This window comes from Nymphalis io, chromosome 13 (assembly GCF_905147045.1).
Source record: "Nymphalis io chromosome 13, ilAglIoxx1.1, whole genome shotgun sequence".
In the NCBI taxonomy this organism is placed as follows: domain Eukaryota; kingdom Metazoa; phylum Arthropoda; class Insecta; order Lepidoptera; family Nymphalidae; genus Nymphalis; species Nymphalis io.
In genome coordinates, this window is record NC_065900.1 from 10,766,971 (window position 1) to 10,784,545 (window position 17,575).

General features: G+C 33.5%; 1 protein-coding gene across 32 annotated transcripts in view; it reads left to right on the forward strand.

Annotated features, from left to right (window-relative positions):
* The window catches only part of LOC126772691 (modifier of mdg4), a 227,170-nt gene that overhangs the window by 112,403 nt on the left and 97,192 nt on the right, over nucleotides 1-17,575 (forward strand). The window contains exon 5 of one of the 32 annotated variants that reach the window (XM_050493177.1): nucleotides 16,310-16,563. The exons of the other annotated variants lie outside the window; for them this stretch is intronic. Within the exon in view, the coding sequence (XP_050349134.1) occupies nucleotides 16,310-16,548 (239 nt within the window). The 3' untranslated portion in view covers nucleotides 16,549-16,563. Of the gene's footprint in view, nucleotides 1-16,309; nucleotides 16,564-17,575 lie in introns of those variants that run through there. 32 annotated transcript variants of the gene reach the window in all.

The following is a 17,575-nucleotide window of genomic DNA, read 5'->3' on the forward strand; positions in this document are numbered from 1 at the left end:
TTTTATTTTAATAATAGTCATATTACGAAAGCTGTTTGTACAAATAATGTGGTATAATGGTTGTATGTGTATATAATATTTAAATCAAGCTTCTCCATTGAATTGTATGTTAGATAAGTGTATCCTTTAATTGTTGTTAACTTTAATAAATATGGCTGTGAAAACATTTTTTTTAACAATTTTTATGTATGCAATTTTTCAAACTGGTATTCTATTGAAGTAAGTAAACTATTCCTATCACTTCTGGATCGTCATTGTATTTTGTGTGTAACGTGACACCGCTACGGGACGCGCTGCAGATGTCGAACGTTGAAATTGATAATTAATAAAATAATATATATAATCAAATGAAAAAAAAATGGAATAAAAAAAAAAGAAAATAAAAGTTTCTTTTATCGTTATTATTTATTAATATAAAAAAACGAGGTATGTATACGCGCCATGCACGCAAAATGGAGAGTATAAGTGAGTAATGCCGTGTGCCGTCACGGCGTACGAGCCGGTCTTATCCCGAAGGCGCGCCTGTTTTTAATCATATGTAAAATCTTGCTTCATCTTATTACATTGAAAATATATTTTTTTAATTTAATTTAATTTTAGGTGCAGTGTTTTCTACATCACAAAGAGGATGCTTGGTCTTAGACATAGGAAATAATAGATTTTATAAAAATAATAAAAGTCTTGGTCTTAAAGCCGCTTGGTTTTGCAAGAAACGAAGATTCGGCTGTCGAGCGTCGGTTATAGTTTGCGGAGATACGATTGTGTGCACGAAGAACGATCATAACCATGAATAAAAATAACCTTGAGTTGTCCCGAAGAGATGGCTATATAGCCATGAAACAACACACCTTGAATAATAATAACAAATTAATAATAATACATTGAGTAAATACTTATAGGAACATAGATTTGGATTGTAACCAAAGCTTTAATGTATGTTACATTGTGTCACGATTTTATGTTATTTTTTTACAAAATGATGATTGCTCCTATTGCACATCTCAGTATTACATTCGATATTCAAAATTGTATTGTATGAGGTCCTATTCACATATGTGATTGATTGTTTTTAAAATAAAGGATTTTTTCTACTACTTTTGTACTATTATTAAGTTAAAGGCACATTAACATTTATTTAACACCAGTTATTATGTACGTTTATGGAATATTAACTATATATGCGCTCACATGCGCTGCTCACATGCGCTTTGCGACATGGAATGTCCGAACGATGAGGACAGGCTTCCCGAACACCTACGGAAGCTCCGATTGCGCCCAAAAACTGCGCAAAACTTACAGTATCGACGTGGAGCTTAAAAGGCTCAATATCGATATCGTAGCCTTACAAGAGACCAGAACTGAAGACGAAGGGTCTTTGCGTGAAGCTAACTACACTTTTTACTGGAAGGGCAAGAGTTCCTTGGAAACACGAGAGCATGGTGTAGGTTTCGCGGTTCGAAACCATCTCATCAACGCCATAGAGACACCTGTAGGCGTTTCCGAGCGGATCATGGTCTTGCGTCTAAACACAAAAAGCGGCTTTGTCACGCTAATTTCCGCTTACGCACCGACGCTTAGTTCAAAACCTGAGACCAAGGATCAATTCTACGGCCAGCTCGATGAGACAGTGCGCAGGGTGAATCCAACTGACAGACTGCATATTTTGGGTGACTTTAATGCCCGCGTCGGTCAGGGTACATCAGCCTGGCCTGAATGCCTCGGTGCACACGGCATAGGCAAGCTTAACGACAACGGACAACGACTGTTGGAGTTTTGCTCAAGGCACCAGCTGTGTGTTACCAACACCTTTTTTAAAGGCAAAATGATGCGGAAAGTCTCGTGGATGCACCCTCGATCCAAACACTGGCACCAATTAGACCTTGCTCTAACAAGAAGGAGGGATCTACGGGAAACGCTCCACACGCGGGCGTTTCACAGTGCCGATTGCGACACCAATCACAGCCTCGTCGCTACTAAAGTCCGACTTGTCCCTAGAAGAGTCCATTCTTCCAAGCCACTCGGTCGAAAAAAGATAAATCTTTTCAAGACTCGTGACATGGAAGTAGTGGAGTCATTTGGGGAACTCGTCCGCGAAGAAGTTGCAACTTGGGATAGTACGGCATCAGCGCGAGTCGAATGGGAAAAAGTCAAGTCTCTTCTCACTGACACTGCAGGCAAGATTTTTGGCTATCAAAAGGCAAAATCTTACGACTGGTTTCAAGAAAACGAGAAGCACTTACTTCCCTTGATTGACTCGAAACGCCAAGCCGCTTTAAATTTTCGCCTTAACCCTTGCGATGCGACGCGTAAAGATCTCACGAAGGCAAAAGCCTCACTCCAGCGTAGCACGCGCTTCTTTGTAAATGCGTATTGGACAGAGCTTTGCCAAAGCATCCAAGCGTGCGCAAACGCGGGGGATATTGGCGGGGTGTACGCGGGCATCAAAAGAGCTCTTGGACCTACTCCAAAAAAGACGGCACCTCTCAAGGAAACCGACGGTTCTGTTATAACAGACAGCACCCGTCAGATGGCAAGATGGGTAGAATACTACAAGGGGCTCTACTCGTGCCCAGTGGATATTCAGCCAGAAGCAATGGAGCTTGTCCCGAATCTGGCAACTTGGCACGAGCTAGACGTTGCACCCACAGTAGAGGAACTTTATCTGGCCGTCAAGAAGCTCAAATGTGGAAAGAGCCCCGGAAAAGACGATGTTGTCACCGAAGTCGTCAAGCTTGAGTGCCTCTTGCCCATCCTTCATAACCACCTGGCTAAGTGCTGGGAAGAAAACTACGTCCCTCAGGATATGCGAGATGCTAACATCGTCACTCTTTATAAAGGCAAAGGCGATCGTGGCGACTGCAACTGTTACCGCGGAATATCTCTTCTTAGCATCGTCGGTAAAGCCTTTGCCAGGGCCATTTTAGGCAAACTACAAAGGCTCGCCGACCGCGTATACCCTGAGGCACAATGTGGTTTTAGGTCCCAACGGTCAACTGTCGACATGATATTTTCACTCAGACAGCTACAAGAAAAGTGTAGGGAGCAACATACCCCCCTAGTCATTGCATTTGTAGACCTAAATAAGGCTTTTGACTCCGTGAGCAGAGAGGGGTTGTACTCGGTTCTTGTCAGAATTGGATGCCCCCCAAAACTCCTAAGGATAGTGCAATCGTTCCACGAAGGTATGGAAGTTACCGTCCTGCACAATGGCAACGCATCCACGCCATTCGACGTACGCCGTGGTGTTCGTCAAGGTTGTGCACTGGCCCCCACCTTGTTCGGAATATTCTTCTCAGTGCTTCTGAAGGTTGCTTTTGGAGATGAACAGCAAGGCGTCCACTTACACACGCGAACCGATGGTAGGCTGTACAACATCTCAATGCTCAAGTCCAAACGCTACAGGGAGGACCTATTTGTAGATAGTCTCCTCTTCGCTGACGACGCTGCCTTCGTTGCTCATGACCAAGCTCAACTCCAGAGTCTAATGGACAAATTTGCCAGAGCGTGCGACCTCTTTTCAATGTCCATAAACTGCAAGAAGACCGTTATTTTAGCGCAAGGATGTTTAGAGCAACCAGTCATCTTGCTTAACGGCGCACCTTTACAGGTGGTTAACAAATTTTGCTACCTTGGGTCGCATTTGTCGAGCAATCTCTCGCTTGATGCAGAGATCGACTTCCGCATCGGCAAAGCAGCCTCTACGTTCGGGAGGCTCTGTTCAAGGGCTTGGGATAACAGACACCTTACGGTAAAAACGAAAATGCTTGTTTACCAATCATGTGTCCTAAGCACACTCTTGTATGGAGCAGAAACGTGGACAACGTACGCAAAACAAGAACGCCGACTAAACACATTTCACTTGCGCTGTCTTCGGAACATTCTGGGCATCACATGGCAGGATCGCGTGACAAACGAGTCTGTTCTAGGCGAGGCACAGCTGCCTAGCATCATGGCCATTCTCAAAAAAAAACGGTTACGGTGGCTGGGACACGTGCATCGAATGGAGCAGACCCGTCTTCCAAGGCAAATACTACTGGGAGAGGTTGTGGATGCAAAGAGGTCTGTTGGGCGGCCTATGCTCCGTTACAAAGATTGCGCTAAGCGTGATATGGTTGCATTTAACATCCCTAGCAATCGATGGGAGGAACTGGCAGAGGACCGTGCCAAGTGGCGACGCCTTATTCACGAAGGTCAATCAAAGCATGACAATGACTGGTTTAAACTACTAAAAGAAAAACGCACTAGGCGTCATGAGCGGGCTTCAAACCCCCGCCCATCTGGGGGCGCATACACTTGTCGGAAGTGCGGCCGGAGGATCCTCTCTCGCATTGGTCTATTCAGTCATGAACGCAAGTGCCTTCGCGATGCTGCTTAAATCATCTGTCAAAGATGCAGAGGCCTATATATATATATATATATATACATGTGTAATAAAGCTATCAGTTTATCGGTCTTCTTTTTTATTTATATCATAAATTTGCTTACAGTTTACTTACTGCTTTCATACTTCAAGGGACGGAAATCTGGTTTTGACGTATGGAAAATTTATATATATAAAAAAAAGGTTTTATATAGGTTATCATTATAAGGACAAATATATAATCCGATGGAAATGCAGCAGGATTGCAAAGAAACGCGGACATTGCAAGGCGTCGGCTTACACGTTCAAAAATGATTTTGGAAAAAAAAGAGGGACTCACTGTCATTAATTACAATAAAGTTCATTAAAATGTAATGATTTGTACGAGGCAAGTTTCCAAAACGGTGCTGCCTTGATTCTTTTGCTGATCATCGCTGCCGAGTCTGTTTTTACTCGAAGCGAGCCACATGTCACGGAGGAATGCTTGACAGGATTGGAAAATACTACTGTTGTGACAAAATAAAATTTTCAAATCAATATTTTAATTCTATTAAAAAGTTAATCACTGGACTCATTTATCAAATAAAATATTGTTTTAGGAGCTCAATTTACAACAACGATCAAGGGTAGACCAGTTCTTCAAATTGGGCGATACCGGTACTACAAAAACAATAAGAGTCGAGGAATGAAGGCTACATGGTTTTGTGCTAAGAATAGCAACAAGCCTGGATGTAAAGCGTCTGTTATAGTTGTCGATGGGGTGATCGTAGATGCAAAAAATGAACACAATCATTAATTGTTATTAATTGCCTCGTTTTAAGTCTTGATTTTTTCCGAACATCAATTATTGATCACGAATTAAATTTATATCAAGGTTTGTTAAAACCTTTGTTTATCTTCATTTATTTCCCGAATTTGTGCACATTAAAGTAAAAAAAAATTACCTGAACATGAGATATATCCTACTGTAGGGTATTTTCAATATAGGGAAATTATGACAAATTTCATTGCTAATAACTATTACCATTGTGGAACCTTTCTTTACGTACCTTAATTAAAATATATTTATGGTCTTAATTGGTAAATCGGTTACGCGTAGTATATTTACGTAATAACAGTATCTGGATTAATGTACTGTACACTAAAATTGTAACATTTCTGCTTCCAGTTCATAGATTTACTACAAGTCGATTTGGAAAGCCGGCTATTCAGGTCGGGCGGTATAGATTTAATAGGAACAATCGCAGTAGTGGATTGAGAGCGCTGTGGGTGTGCTGCAGGGTGAGTACGGGATGTCGCGCTACCATCACCACCATTAATGATATCATCGTCAGAGAAAAGACTATTCATAATCATTGAAGACCGGTGCTCTGTTGGATATGTCAAACACCTTCCATTCATTTTCTGTTTTTTCGTTACTATTATGATTTGTATTCTTCTACAATATTTTAACCTTTTTCTTATGGCTTATGTTTTATAATTATGAGGGTTTTGATATTCTTTTTAGTTTTATCGTATAAAATATTTAAAAAAATATGTATACTTTATTTATATTAAAATTGAAATCGTGTTTTTTTCTGGATAATTTATTATTCTTATCTTGTACTTTATTCCTTTACATTACTTACATTACATTAAAATAAAATTAACGATTTTAACTAACGCTTTGATTTGTTTTTAGTCTTGTCTTTTTAAAACATCAGCAGTGCTATTCTGTAAGAACTCACTTCATTACTCACCCGTCAAATGTTGATAATCGACTTGTGGTTATATTAAATACACCACTATATTTTGATGCGTGTATTCCTGAAATGTTATAATTATTGTGTTCTATGTCGCATATCAATTTCTGATAATTTTTTTCGACCGTTTTCTGCGCTGAGTTTCAAGTTTGTTTTTACAGAATATCCCTACCGATTAGATATAATATATTATACTGTCATATACATATATGTCATATACATATATGTTATTTTAAAACATATTTGTGATTTCAATATTAACTGATATGTTAAAATACAAATGTCATCAACAAAGACATTACTTCTTATTACGGTTTTTGGGGTTATAATAATATATATTTCTTGTTATTTAATGTTTTTTATAGTAATATAAAGTACAAAACGGCTATATCAATTCTTAAGTATAGTTTATATATTATGTAATGCCTTACATCACAATTATAGACTTACATGAATAAAGTATTATTGTTTTTTGGTATACCAATATAATTTGTTATCATTTTCAATAAGGCCCTTTCGTTAAACTTTTTTTTTTTGGAAAATGTGTCGCTGGGCAAGTAAATTTGCCATATGTATCTCTGAACGCTCTATGTCATTGTATGTAAATTAAAGTATTATAATTGTCGTTTTTATTTTTGTCTATAGCGTGTCCAACAATAATACAGACCAAGCGGGGCAAACCTCTTCTACTCATGAAGAGTTTCAGATTTAACTGCAAGCACTCAGCCGGGAGCAGAACTTATTGGGTTTGTAACAAGGCCCCTTTAGGTTGCAAGGTATCTATCGTGACTTACGAAAACGATATAATTAAAATTAAAAATATTCATAATCATAAATAAGTATATATAACTATATAAGTTTTTTCTACATTTTACATTATTGTTACATATCTCTCATATTAACAATATAAGTTGATATTATTTTCAGATGTGTTAATTTCAGACTTATTTTATTTCATAATTATTAAACTGCCAATTTTAACTTTAAACAATTTGTATTAATGTATTAAGCAAATAAAACGGTCAAGATTAAGTTTTGGAAATTATTACGTGTGTAGTATTAAGTATTAGAACTAGACTAGACTGCCATAGACATGAGTCTATGGCAGTCATAGACTCATGTCTATGGCAGACATGACACCTAGTCCACCATATTACATTCCAATATGTTACCTACTTTTATTCTGGCAACTGAGTAAGTGGGGCTATTTGGTTTTTGATTATTACTGATTATTAGTTTATAGCTTAAGAATAATAATAAATCAACATCATCCGCATCAAAATATGAATATATTTTTGTACTTAAAACTGATTCGAATTTTAGTTTCGCAAGATGATTTGTAATTTGTTTAAATTGTAAGCGACATTTGGCCGTAAGGTTCATCAGTGTGTGATGGATTTGTGTATTGTGTGTTCGTGGAAGGCTGAAGTTCTGCCAAAAAAGACATTTGTATACCTAACATGCGTTTCATTTTAGAACTGGCCCCAGCTTCTGTTACATAAGCGAACTTTCAAATTAATTTATAAATACTGTTTGAAGATAATTTGATTTTATTTTTGTAATTGTTTTTCTCTTAGTGTCTATACAGTCGAAAAAAAGGAAACACTATCTTTACTGGCATATTTAAAATGTTTTTCTACTTTACAGTGACCAGATGTACTTATGGGCTATCTTATAGAGGAAATCCCGTAGTGATGGTAGGCAAGCATAGGTTCAAGAAAACTTCGTCCTATGGCGTTAAGAGCTGGTGGCACTGTATCAAGCGATCGGTCAGCGGCTGCTCAGCCAGCCTCAGCATGGTCGATGGGCAAGTTTATAGGCTCAATGTCCAACACAATCATCCTTGAATATTTTACAATAATAAACGAACTATGTTTATGTACCGATGTGTTTGATATGATAATTGAGTATTATTCAGAAGTATGTAAACGGACAAGCGATTCTGATTCTTATGGAATTTTTCCTATTTTATTGCATATTACGTCGCATGGTGACGAAATTTACTTGCGAAAATGTTCGTTCAAAATGCAAAAAAAAATAAATAATGCTTATATATCTGTCGGACTATAAAGAATTATTCCATAACAATATTAAATATATGAATATGATCATCGAGTCCTCACCTCTAAGTATATATATATTAATGATTTAATGGCTCTAAATACTATGGACAATAAAATTGTTTTTCTCTTTTCTGTACACTACCTAACTATTTTTCGTTTTATTAATATTGAATAAAAACCATAATGAGATTTAATTGTATTCGCAATACCAATATATTTTTTTATTTTTTCTTGTAGTCCACAGACGTGGTGTCCGCGCTTTTGATGTATTTTTCTATGTGTTTATTACTTTTTTGGGATTGCAACTTTTTTTTTTGTCTTCCTCTTGTTTTGTGTTAGTTGTCTGCTTTGATTGGATTATATATATTTAAATTACAATCATCAATATTCGTTAATTTTCATTCTCTCTAAAATTGAGTATTTTTTATAATTTTTTTTTTAGTTAAAAAAAATTAAAGTGCCTCTTGGTTGTTTGAATATTTACTAGTTATAAAGTTATTTCGAAAATATATTAACAAGTGAGTCGTGTTGTGTAATTTTATTGTTTATATAGTTAATAATAAGTAATTATGTTATAATATTAAATGAAATAATTATATACATTTTAATCACAAGGTTTTGTTGATTATTTCTTCTCAAATACCACATACATATAACTATATAATGGCAGGCCCGGACTAAGAGATTCAAGGCCCCTAGACAAGAAAACTAAACAAAGTGAAATGAGTTATATATTGGTGGTATTTTCTATTTTTAATATATATTTCAATCATAATATATTAATACCATTACAATACAAGGGACATAATAAATAGTTCCCAAGTTTCTTGGTGCATTAGCGATGTAAGAAAAGGTTAATATTTCTCACAGTGCCAATGACTATGGGTAGTAGTGACTATTTACCACTAGATAGTCCATTTGCCTGTCCGCCAACTTATTTTATTGTAAAGTGGTGTTGCTTATAAGGCAACAACACAATACTAATCTCTAGTTTCGACCTTTCGAATTTCGAGTATGAAATTGAACTTGTTTACATTCTAGATATATTAAATTCGTAGTCCTATTCGGTCAGTGGACCATTTCCTCTGCTTCCAGGTGGTCGGGAACACATCGCTCTCAAACAGGAAATCCGCTTTTTGTACCATCCTTAATTTTATTTTATTTTAGTCTTAACTGTTCTGCCTTAGCGTATATTATAATTAAATTATTTGTTGAAATGAATTTTTATTTATTTTGAGTAGGTACATTTTATTTGACAATTATTTGGATCTATATTTTTAAAAAGCTTAAAAATAATAAGTTTTAAATGTATAATTAATATCATATTACAGAATACTGCCCGATATTCTCGACAACACGCTACGGTAATCCCCTTTTGTTAATAGACTGCTATCGTTTCAACAAACGAAGCGACAGCAAAGGGCCTAAGATCAGCTGGGTGTGTGTGAAGAAAGATAGCCAATGTCGGGCCACAGTGATAACCATACAAAACAGTATCATCCGTTATAATAATATTCACAACCATTAAATGTGATCACAATCTTCTTTGGTCACATTATTTAAAGTAATGGGACTGGGATAGGGAAATCGTGTAAATAGCTGTAATTAAAATAGGAATATGTTACATTGTATTTTTATATATTTTATTAAAGATAATTCATAATCTAGTCGATTTTAGTGCTATTTATAACCACTAAAGTATTGTGCAAAAAATTTAATCCAGTGTGAAGATTTTTTTTTACGATTTTGTTATAGAACCGAATATTGTTTATTATACCTATTAAGGGCATGTGGTGTTTGATAGTCAATTCCGCTAATATGTTTTCAGTAAGAATGTGTTCGCGGAGTTTATTTTTTTAAGTGTTATTACCAAAACTTTAGTAATACTAGTAGTAAATAATTATGGTTTATGTTTCACAATGATGTTTTAATTGATTTCGCCACTAAACTTTACGCCTCTTTGCAAATGGTTTCAAAATTATTTTGACTTTTCATCTTTTTTATACATAAAAAATATAAGAATTTTAATATTGTTATTGTTTATTATGAGTTATATAATTTTATTTCCTTATACAAATAATAAATAATTTATGATTAAGTTATCTGCTCCAGGAATTTTAGGTTTATACCAATATTGTTTTTAAATATTCTTTGATTTATTCCCTCGGTGTGATCTTCTATATGACTGAACTATAACAATGGATTTTGGTATTCCGAGGGGAAGTGCAATTCGTTGATTAAGCTTTAAATTGTTTTTAGTAAATTTGTATAACATTGTAAAATTAACTATACCGTATTGTATTACAGATGCTGTTATCATAAGAACTGCTAATGGTGGATACCGTTTGATATTGGACAATCAGGTGTACTTCAGAAACCGATGTTGGAAAAATGGTCGTCATGCGCATTGGGTTTGTAAAAACAAGAGGTGGCACGGCTGCAACGCAACGGTGCTCACGTTGGATGGAAAGATAACGAAATTAAAAAACAGTCATATCTGTCGTCAATAAAGTATATACTAAAATTAAGTTACAAATAGTAACAGTTACAACTAAAAATAAATACGAACAGCGTACCAGCTCTCATATGAGTCCTCGCTTAGAAAATAATTTAGATATTTGTTATCTATCAAGACGAGAAATAACCAATTAGTATATTAGGTATAAGATGAAGTTGTATTATTTTAAAACAACTATTGTAGCGTGTATTGTATTATTGTAGTGTTATTATAGTGTAATGTATGTTGTAATATATTTTGTATACAGATACGGAAAGACACTCGGGACTTTCGTGGTTTTTATAGTGCCATAATCTAATTGTCATTATTTTTTTGTATTGTTAAATAAATAAATATTAATCATAATTTAGACCAAATTCGACAATTAAACTTTCTTATTAAATATAAAATGTTGACAAATCGTTCTGATGATATTTTTGAAATATAGATTTTAAATTTTCCGTTATTTCCACTATCATTTGAAACATACACTTAGTTTACCCCTAAATTATGTCACATATGAACTACTGAAATCATAATAAAATGATTCTAACTTACATATCCAACGTTATTGCAGCATTTTTCAGATACACTGTCAGTGGTAAGCGTTGCTTGGAAATAGGCGGGCATAAGTTCACGTTGCACCAGAATGAGGGTCCTAGAATAAGATGGAGATGTGTCAAGAAGACCTCGGGATGTGCTGCGTTTGTGACAACCATTGATAACGTAATCATACGTGTGCGTCAAGTCCATAATCACTTGTAACTTATAACATAATTATAATATCGGACTACAACTTTTTAATGTACTCTAAAACTTTATTTTATATAAAGACAAGGAATATAGTTTAATCCACACCGTTGAAAAATTCTGGGTTAACGGTATCATATCTAAGAATTTATTTTGGAACCACAATGTCTATTGTCACCCTGGTTTCAATCAATACAGAGCACAAAATTATACTAATTTTTCTTAGCTGAATATTGAAATTAAAATTCCTCGGGAAGGTTACAATTTTCTATACCCTAGGTTATCTTGTATATTAATAAGTGTATACAAGTACAATTTAGTTTTCGTATTTGTAAATTAATAAAATAATGGATCTACCAGAGTAATATGTCGATAATACAAATATATCAAATCTAAGGAGTTCAGAAATATTTGTTTTGTGTCAAAGTTATTTATCTTATTTAATCTATAGTAAAAAATATTATAAATACATTCATAAGTTATATCATATAAATTGTGATTATTAGGAATTTATTTAATTGCCTCGCACATATTATTGCTGATAAAAAGTAACTATAGTGAATAAAATATATGTTGCCCTTTACTGTGTACAGAAACGGGTTTAATTAATTTATAAAAAATTTGGTGTGTATAACTTATTTAGTAATATTAAGCGAACTTATTGTGTGATGACATTGTTAAGATAGATGCCGAGAGATAGTGCGTGACATTTTCTGAAAAAACAAGCGTGTCACTTTTATTGTGCCTCGTATGACGTCATGGGAATGACTTCGGTTTGGAAAAGAATATTTTGCTAGTTTTATAAGTGTGTCGAACGAATCGTAATATATTTTGTTGTGAACCAATTCTTATAACTGGTTATGTTAATCAATTGTTCTTAAAGGATAATTGATATTACTTATAATAAGAATATTAACAAAATTATAAATTAACTAAGTAAGTTTATATATATACATACTATATTTTATATTACAAAACATCGCATAGTCTAGAGTTACAACAGTATTTGCTACATTTAACGGAACAATGATAAAATCCTCTGTATATGTAAGTGTATACTATAGTATCAATTGTTTTATTTCATTGAGCATCAACAAAACACATCACGTTTGTCATGTTAGCTACATAATTACGATACAACTTATTAACTACTCTCGAAGGGAGTTTTGTCTTAAGTGTTGCTACGGCTCCTGTTGAGAACGATCTGAATTTAGCAGCGTACGAATATTTCACACGCAAAGTTAACTCACGCTATCTATTTTTATATTTATCTGTGAGTGATAATAAAGTCCAATTTGCACGTACAGTTTCCATTTCAATCACTTTGAATTATTCGTTTAAGGTTTATTTTTATATAAATATCCCACCTGAGATTGTAATTTTATTATTATTGCTTAAGAAAAATCTTTCAAGATCATTTAAAAAGTATATTTTGTAAAATGATGTGTAATTTTTCGTTATTGTGATTGTAAATATAAATATATATTTGTGTTTAATTAAACGATGAAAAAATGTTTTTTTCTCCCAAATGTCATTCGTAGGGTTGAATGGGTGGGTTGTAATAATTATATTGTGTAAACGATTTACTTATATTATTAATGCGAATATGTATTTGTTAATTTGTTCTTTATTACACAAAGGAATAGCGAATTGGCGTTATTTTAACATAGATTTAGTTAACATGCCAGACATTGACCAAAGCTGTGTTTTTATTTCGGAAAAATTCAAGGGAATTTACATAATCTAGTGAAAAGTTCTATTTAAATGTACTTTATTGGTAAATAAGACGAACATCACATGAAAAACTTTTGTATTTGATTGCTACGAGAGTCTAAACTTGTTGTTTTGTATACAGATATGATTACTTTCATACCATCGCAACGTGGAGGTCGCAATTTGATATTTAGGAATCAAAAGTTTCACTGTCTCAGAGCTGCACTCGGTTCGAAAGTATTTTGGAGATGTTCAAAGAGGAACAACGGCTGCAGGGCGTCCATCACGACAGTCCACGACAAGTTGCTGCACGTCAATGATACACATGAATATCACTAAATTATTTGTATCAAAAATTCGTCTATACGAACGAATTTGTAAAATAATTATCTTGATTTACTACATAAAAATAATGTATTACTAAGTATCTAGGAAACACTTTATATGCTATTATTATAAGCTGGTACGTTGACATTAAAATGTCGTTTGAATTCATATTTTTTTATTTAGGAGCTACTCTAGTAAGCCTTTTTTTTAAATATTGAATAAACAACTATAAACGATTGATTAGTTATAAAGTTCTTCTTTCAAACATAAATTGCTCTTAACGCATCATTGTATTATGTATATTATTAAAATATTAAATGATTTTCTGTAACGTGTTTTCTTATGTTCTTCCATTTATGTGTAATATTTTATAAATGATAGAATGTGTTGTCTTGTAAATTGTGAAAACCTTAATAAATATTAATATTTGTTTTTTGTTATTTCTAGGATCGAAGCCTATGTTTATACCATCGAATCGAGGAAAACGTGTTTTGATTGTAGAGAATCACAAATATCACTGTGTTAGATCGGACACGTCTAAATTTTCTAGACTTCTATGGCGATGCTGTAAAAGAAACAGCGGATGTAAAGCAACCGTTACGACATTTAACGATGAAATTGTTAACTTTAATTATACACACAATCATATATAAATTACTTAAAATGTAGAACATTTATTTGTAATAGTTAACAACTGTTTTAGGTGTATATATCTATACAAATTATGAATAAAATAAATACTTAAATCTTTAATCGAAGGAGTTCTATGGTGGCAGGAAATATTAAGGACTATAGTAATTTTTACTGACATACATTGAGTAGAGATATATATATATATGTTTAGTTTAATACGTTTTAGTTAAGTGTTAATTTTTGCTGTAATCAATAATTTTAATGGACATCATAGAACTCCAGAATTTTCATCAAATTCAGAATTGTGTTCCCGTTTTATACAATAAAGTTAATACACAAGATATAATGTTGTTTTATATGGAACCTTTTTACATAAAGAATACTTCCTAAATTTGTCCGAATTTATAATTTATTTAAATTTTTAATAATGTTTTAAAATATAATAGCTTAAATTTTTACAAGAATTAAGTGTGAATGCTTTTAATAAATGGTTTTGGTGACGTATTTGTTTTGCTAAAGACAAGTTGACGTATTTGCTTTATGTTTAACATCTTCACGGTCATCGGGTCGTATACAAGCGAGTTCTAATCGAAGTGATATTAAGTGCGAATAAATAGTTGATAAAGTAAATTGATTTCCTAATTTGGTTTATCACACAAATGTGTATGTCTGTCGGGCCTTTACTGCGATAAGTGCGTGCAAAGTGTACCAATCGCGTGTAACTTAATAGCGATGATAATTACGTAAAGTGGGAGGTACTTTTTATTTTTTGCTAACGAATATCATGTTAAAAATTAAATGCAAATTTGTAACATACTTACAAATTTACAACAGGGTACGCCATAGTCTGGTAAAGATATATTATTGTACTGGAGCAGCGTGGTGGAATAAGCTCTAAACCTTCTCCTCAAAAAGGGAGAGGAAGATACCATTCACATGCTATTACAGATTAAGCTATAGTCTGGTAAATATATATTACTCTGGTAAATATATATACTCGTTTTGTGTTATATCATCTTATATCAAGACTAACGGCTATTTTTCTTTATCTTACAGTAATTAGATTCTTAATGACAAACTTTGGCAACAGAGCTTTGATATTGAACGGTAAACGCTATAACAAAAAACGTCAGACGAGAAACAAAACAACTTGGCAATGTATCAAGAGAAACGAGGGCTGTAAAGGGTATGCCGTCACTATAAACGACCAGCCCGTGTATGTCAGTGCACATAATCATTGATTTTGTTGATAGTATTAAAATATTAGAAGTTTTTAATTGTATTATTTATATTATTAAATATATTTATGTAAAAAAGAAACTTGTGAGAGCAATTTAAAAATAGAGTTTGCAGAATAACAATGATAGTTTTGTTCCTGAGATGAATAAACAGTCGAAAAAATATTACATGTTATTTCCATTTAAGAACCATATATTCTTTTAATATAATGGTCTTCTACCAAACGTGGAATACTTCGTATACTGGGTTCCAGATTGAAGTGTAAGTGTGGTATACTTACAACGACAAGGGACGTAACATGGTAGATCCCATGGATGGCGGCATTGACAGTGTAAGGAATGTTTAATATTTCTCACCGCTCGATTGTTAATGGGCTGAGGTGAAAACTTCTGTCTGTGCCAATTTTATAAACAAAAAAGAATTTAATTAATATAACATATGTAAGTCGAATCTATGTAATGTGACAAAAATTGATTAAATTTTCAATAACAACAATTTCAACCGATTGAACGGTTTAAAACACAAACTCGGTTTTAGTAATGGTAAAAACAAAAATATTATTTGTACTAGCACTTTTTAATCGTCATTTCAATAGATAAAATAAATTGAACTGAACTACTGTTTCAAAATGAAGATTCTACCAAAAATAACCTAAAATAATATTTATTATCTAGAGTTATAAATTTATACATTGTTTTATGAATATAAAAACTTGCTGTTACTTGTTAAATTGTTTTTTATTACATCTCGTGATTGTATAATGTTAACTATTTGTATCAAAATAATCGATTTTGTAAATAATATTTATGATGTTGTCGTAAATTTATTATAAGCTACCTTAAGGATTCCTACTTTTCTGAAAACCATTCCGATGGCCCTATACAATCTCCTAATTTTATTGCTTTTTATTTTATATTTCATTATGATGAAAAAGTATGAAACTTACCCAAAATGTACATATTATTGATTGGTTTTATTATTTCAGCGTTGGAATTGGAAATAGCACCAACGTGTTTCGGAACTCAAGCTCTTCAAATAAACGGATATCGGTTCAACAAGTACTACGAAACGAACGGAGCGACTAGGTGGAGATGTAACAAACGTCATAAAGGATGCAAGGCGTTCGTGGTCACTGCCGGCACGAGGATATTGAACCTGACAGAACACAACCATGAAGGAAACCAGTCTATGAAGCTGCCATTTGGAAGATATAGAGTCACATAAGTATTGAAGTTAAACTTATTTGATCCCAATGAGAATAGTTTTTAGTAATAAGAATTCATGTGCTACTTTTTTGTTTGTGCTAATTTTTTATAACGCAATCGGGCGTTTCACTTTTGTATTTGACAAACTTGAGTTTCACACGCTGGTTTTAGTTTTATTTATGTTGTGTTTTAATTTACGGTGGTTGTCGTTTATTAATTGCCTCGATTTGTACGTATGTGTGTCGAAAACAAAGTACCGGTATACAAAAAAACCCTTTTCATTATGGGTTCACATACAACTAGTACATTATTTCATTCGTATACCGATTTACATGACAGGTACGTACGAGTTTTAATTGTTGTCATTTAACAACCAGCTACGTTGTGACGCCAATTATAAGAATGGCGCCCTTGAAAATAAAACATTCACAATAAAAAAAACAAAAAATAGTGTTATTTGTACTTGCATCATTATATTTGTTATGTAGACGGACGATCGAACGCAATAACGTCCGTTGGAAGACTCGATATCATCCTTAGCGTTAGAATAGTAAAGAGAATTAGACTTTTTTCTTGTAAATGAATATGTAGCCCTCCAAAATCGAGTTCAAGGCCTTTCCCGAATGCTTATGTATTGTTACTTTTTGTTAAATAAATTTTTTATTAAACATGTATGATAAGTACCACTTTCAATGGCATTCATTGGATTCATGTTTTGCGTTTCCAAAAATATTGAATTATTAAATATTATTCGTGATAGCCACCAGTATAATTGTAAAGCTTATTTAAAGGTATCATGATCTTCTTGTTGATTCTATTTTGAAAATAAGCTTTATATATATATTATGAGCCGAGATGGCCCAGTGGTAAGAACATGTGAATCTTAACCGATGATCGTGGGTTCAAACCCGGGCAAGCACCACTGAATTTTCATGTGCTTAATTTGTGATTATAATTCATCTCGTGCTTTACGGTGAAGGAAAACATCGTGAGGAAACCTGCATGTGTCTAATTTCACTGAAATTTTGCTACATGTGTATTCCACC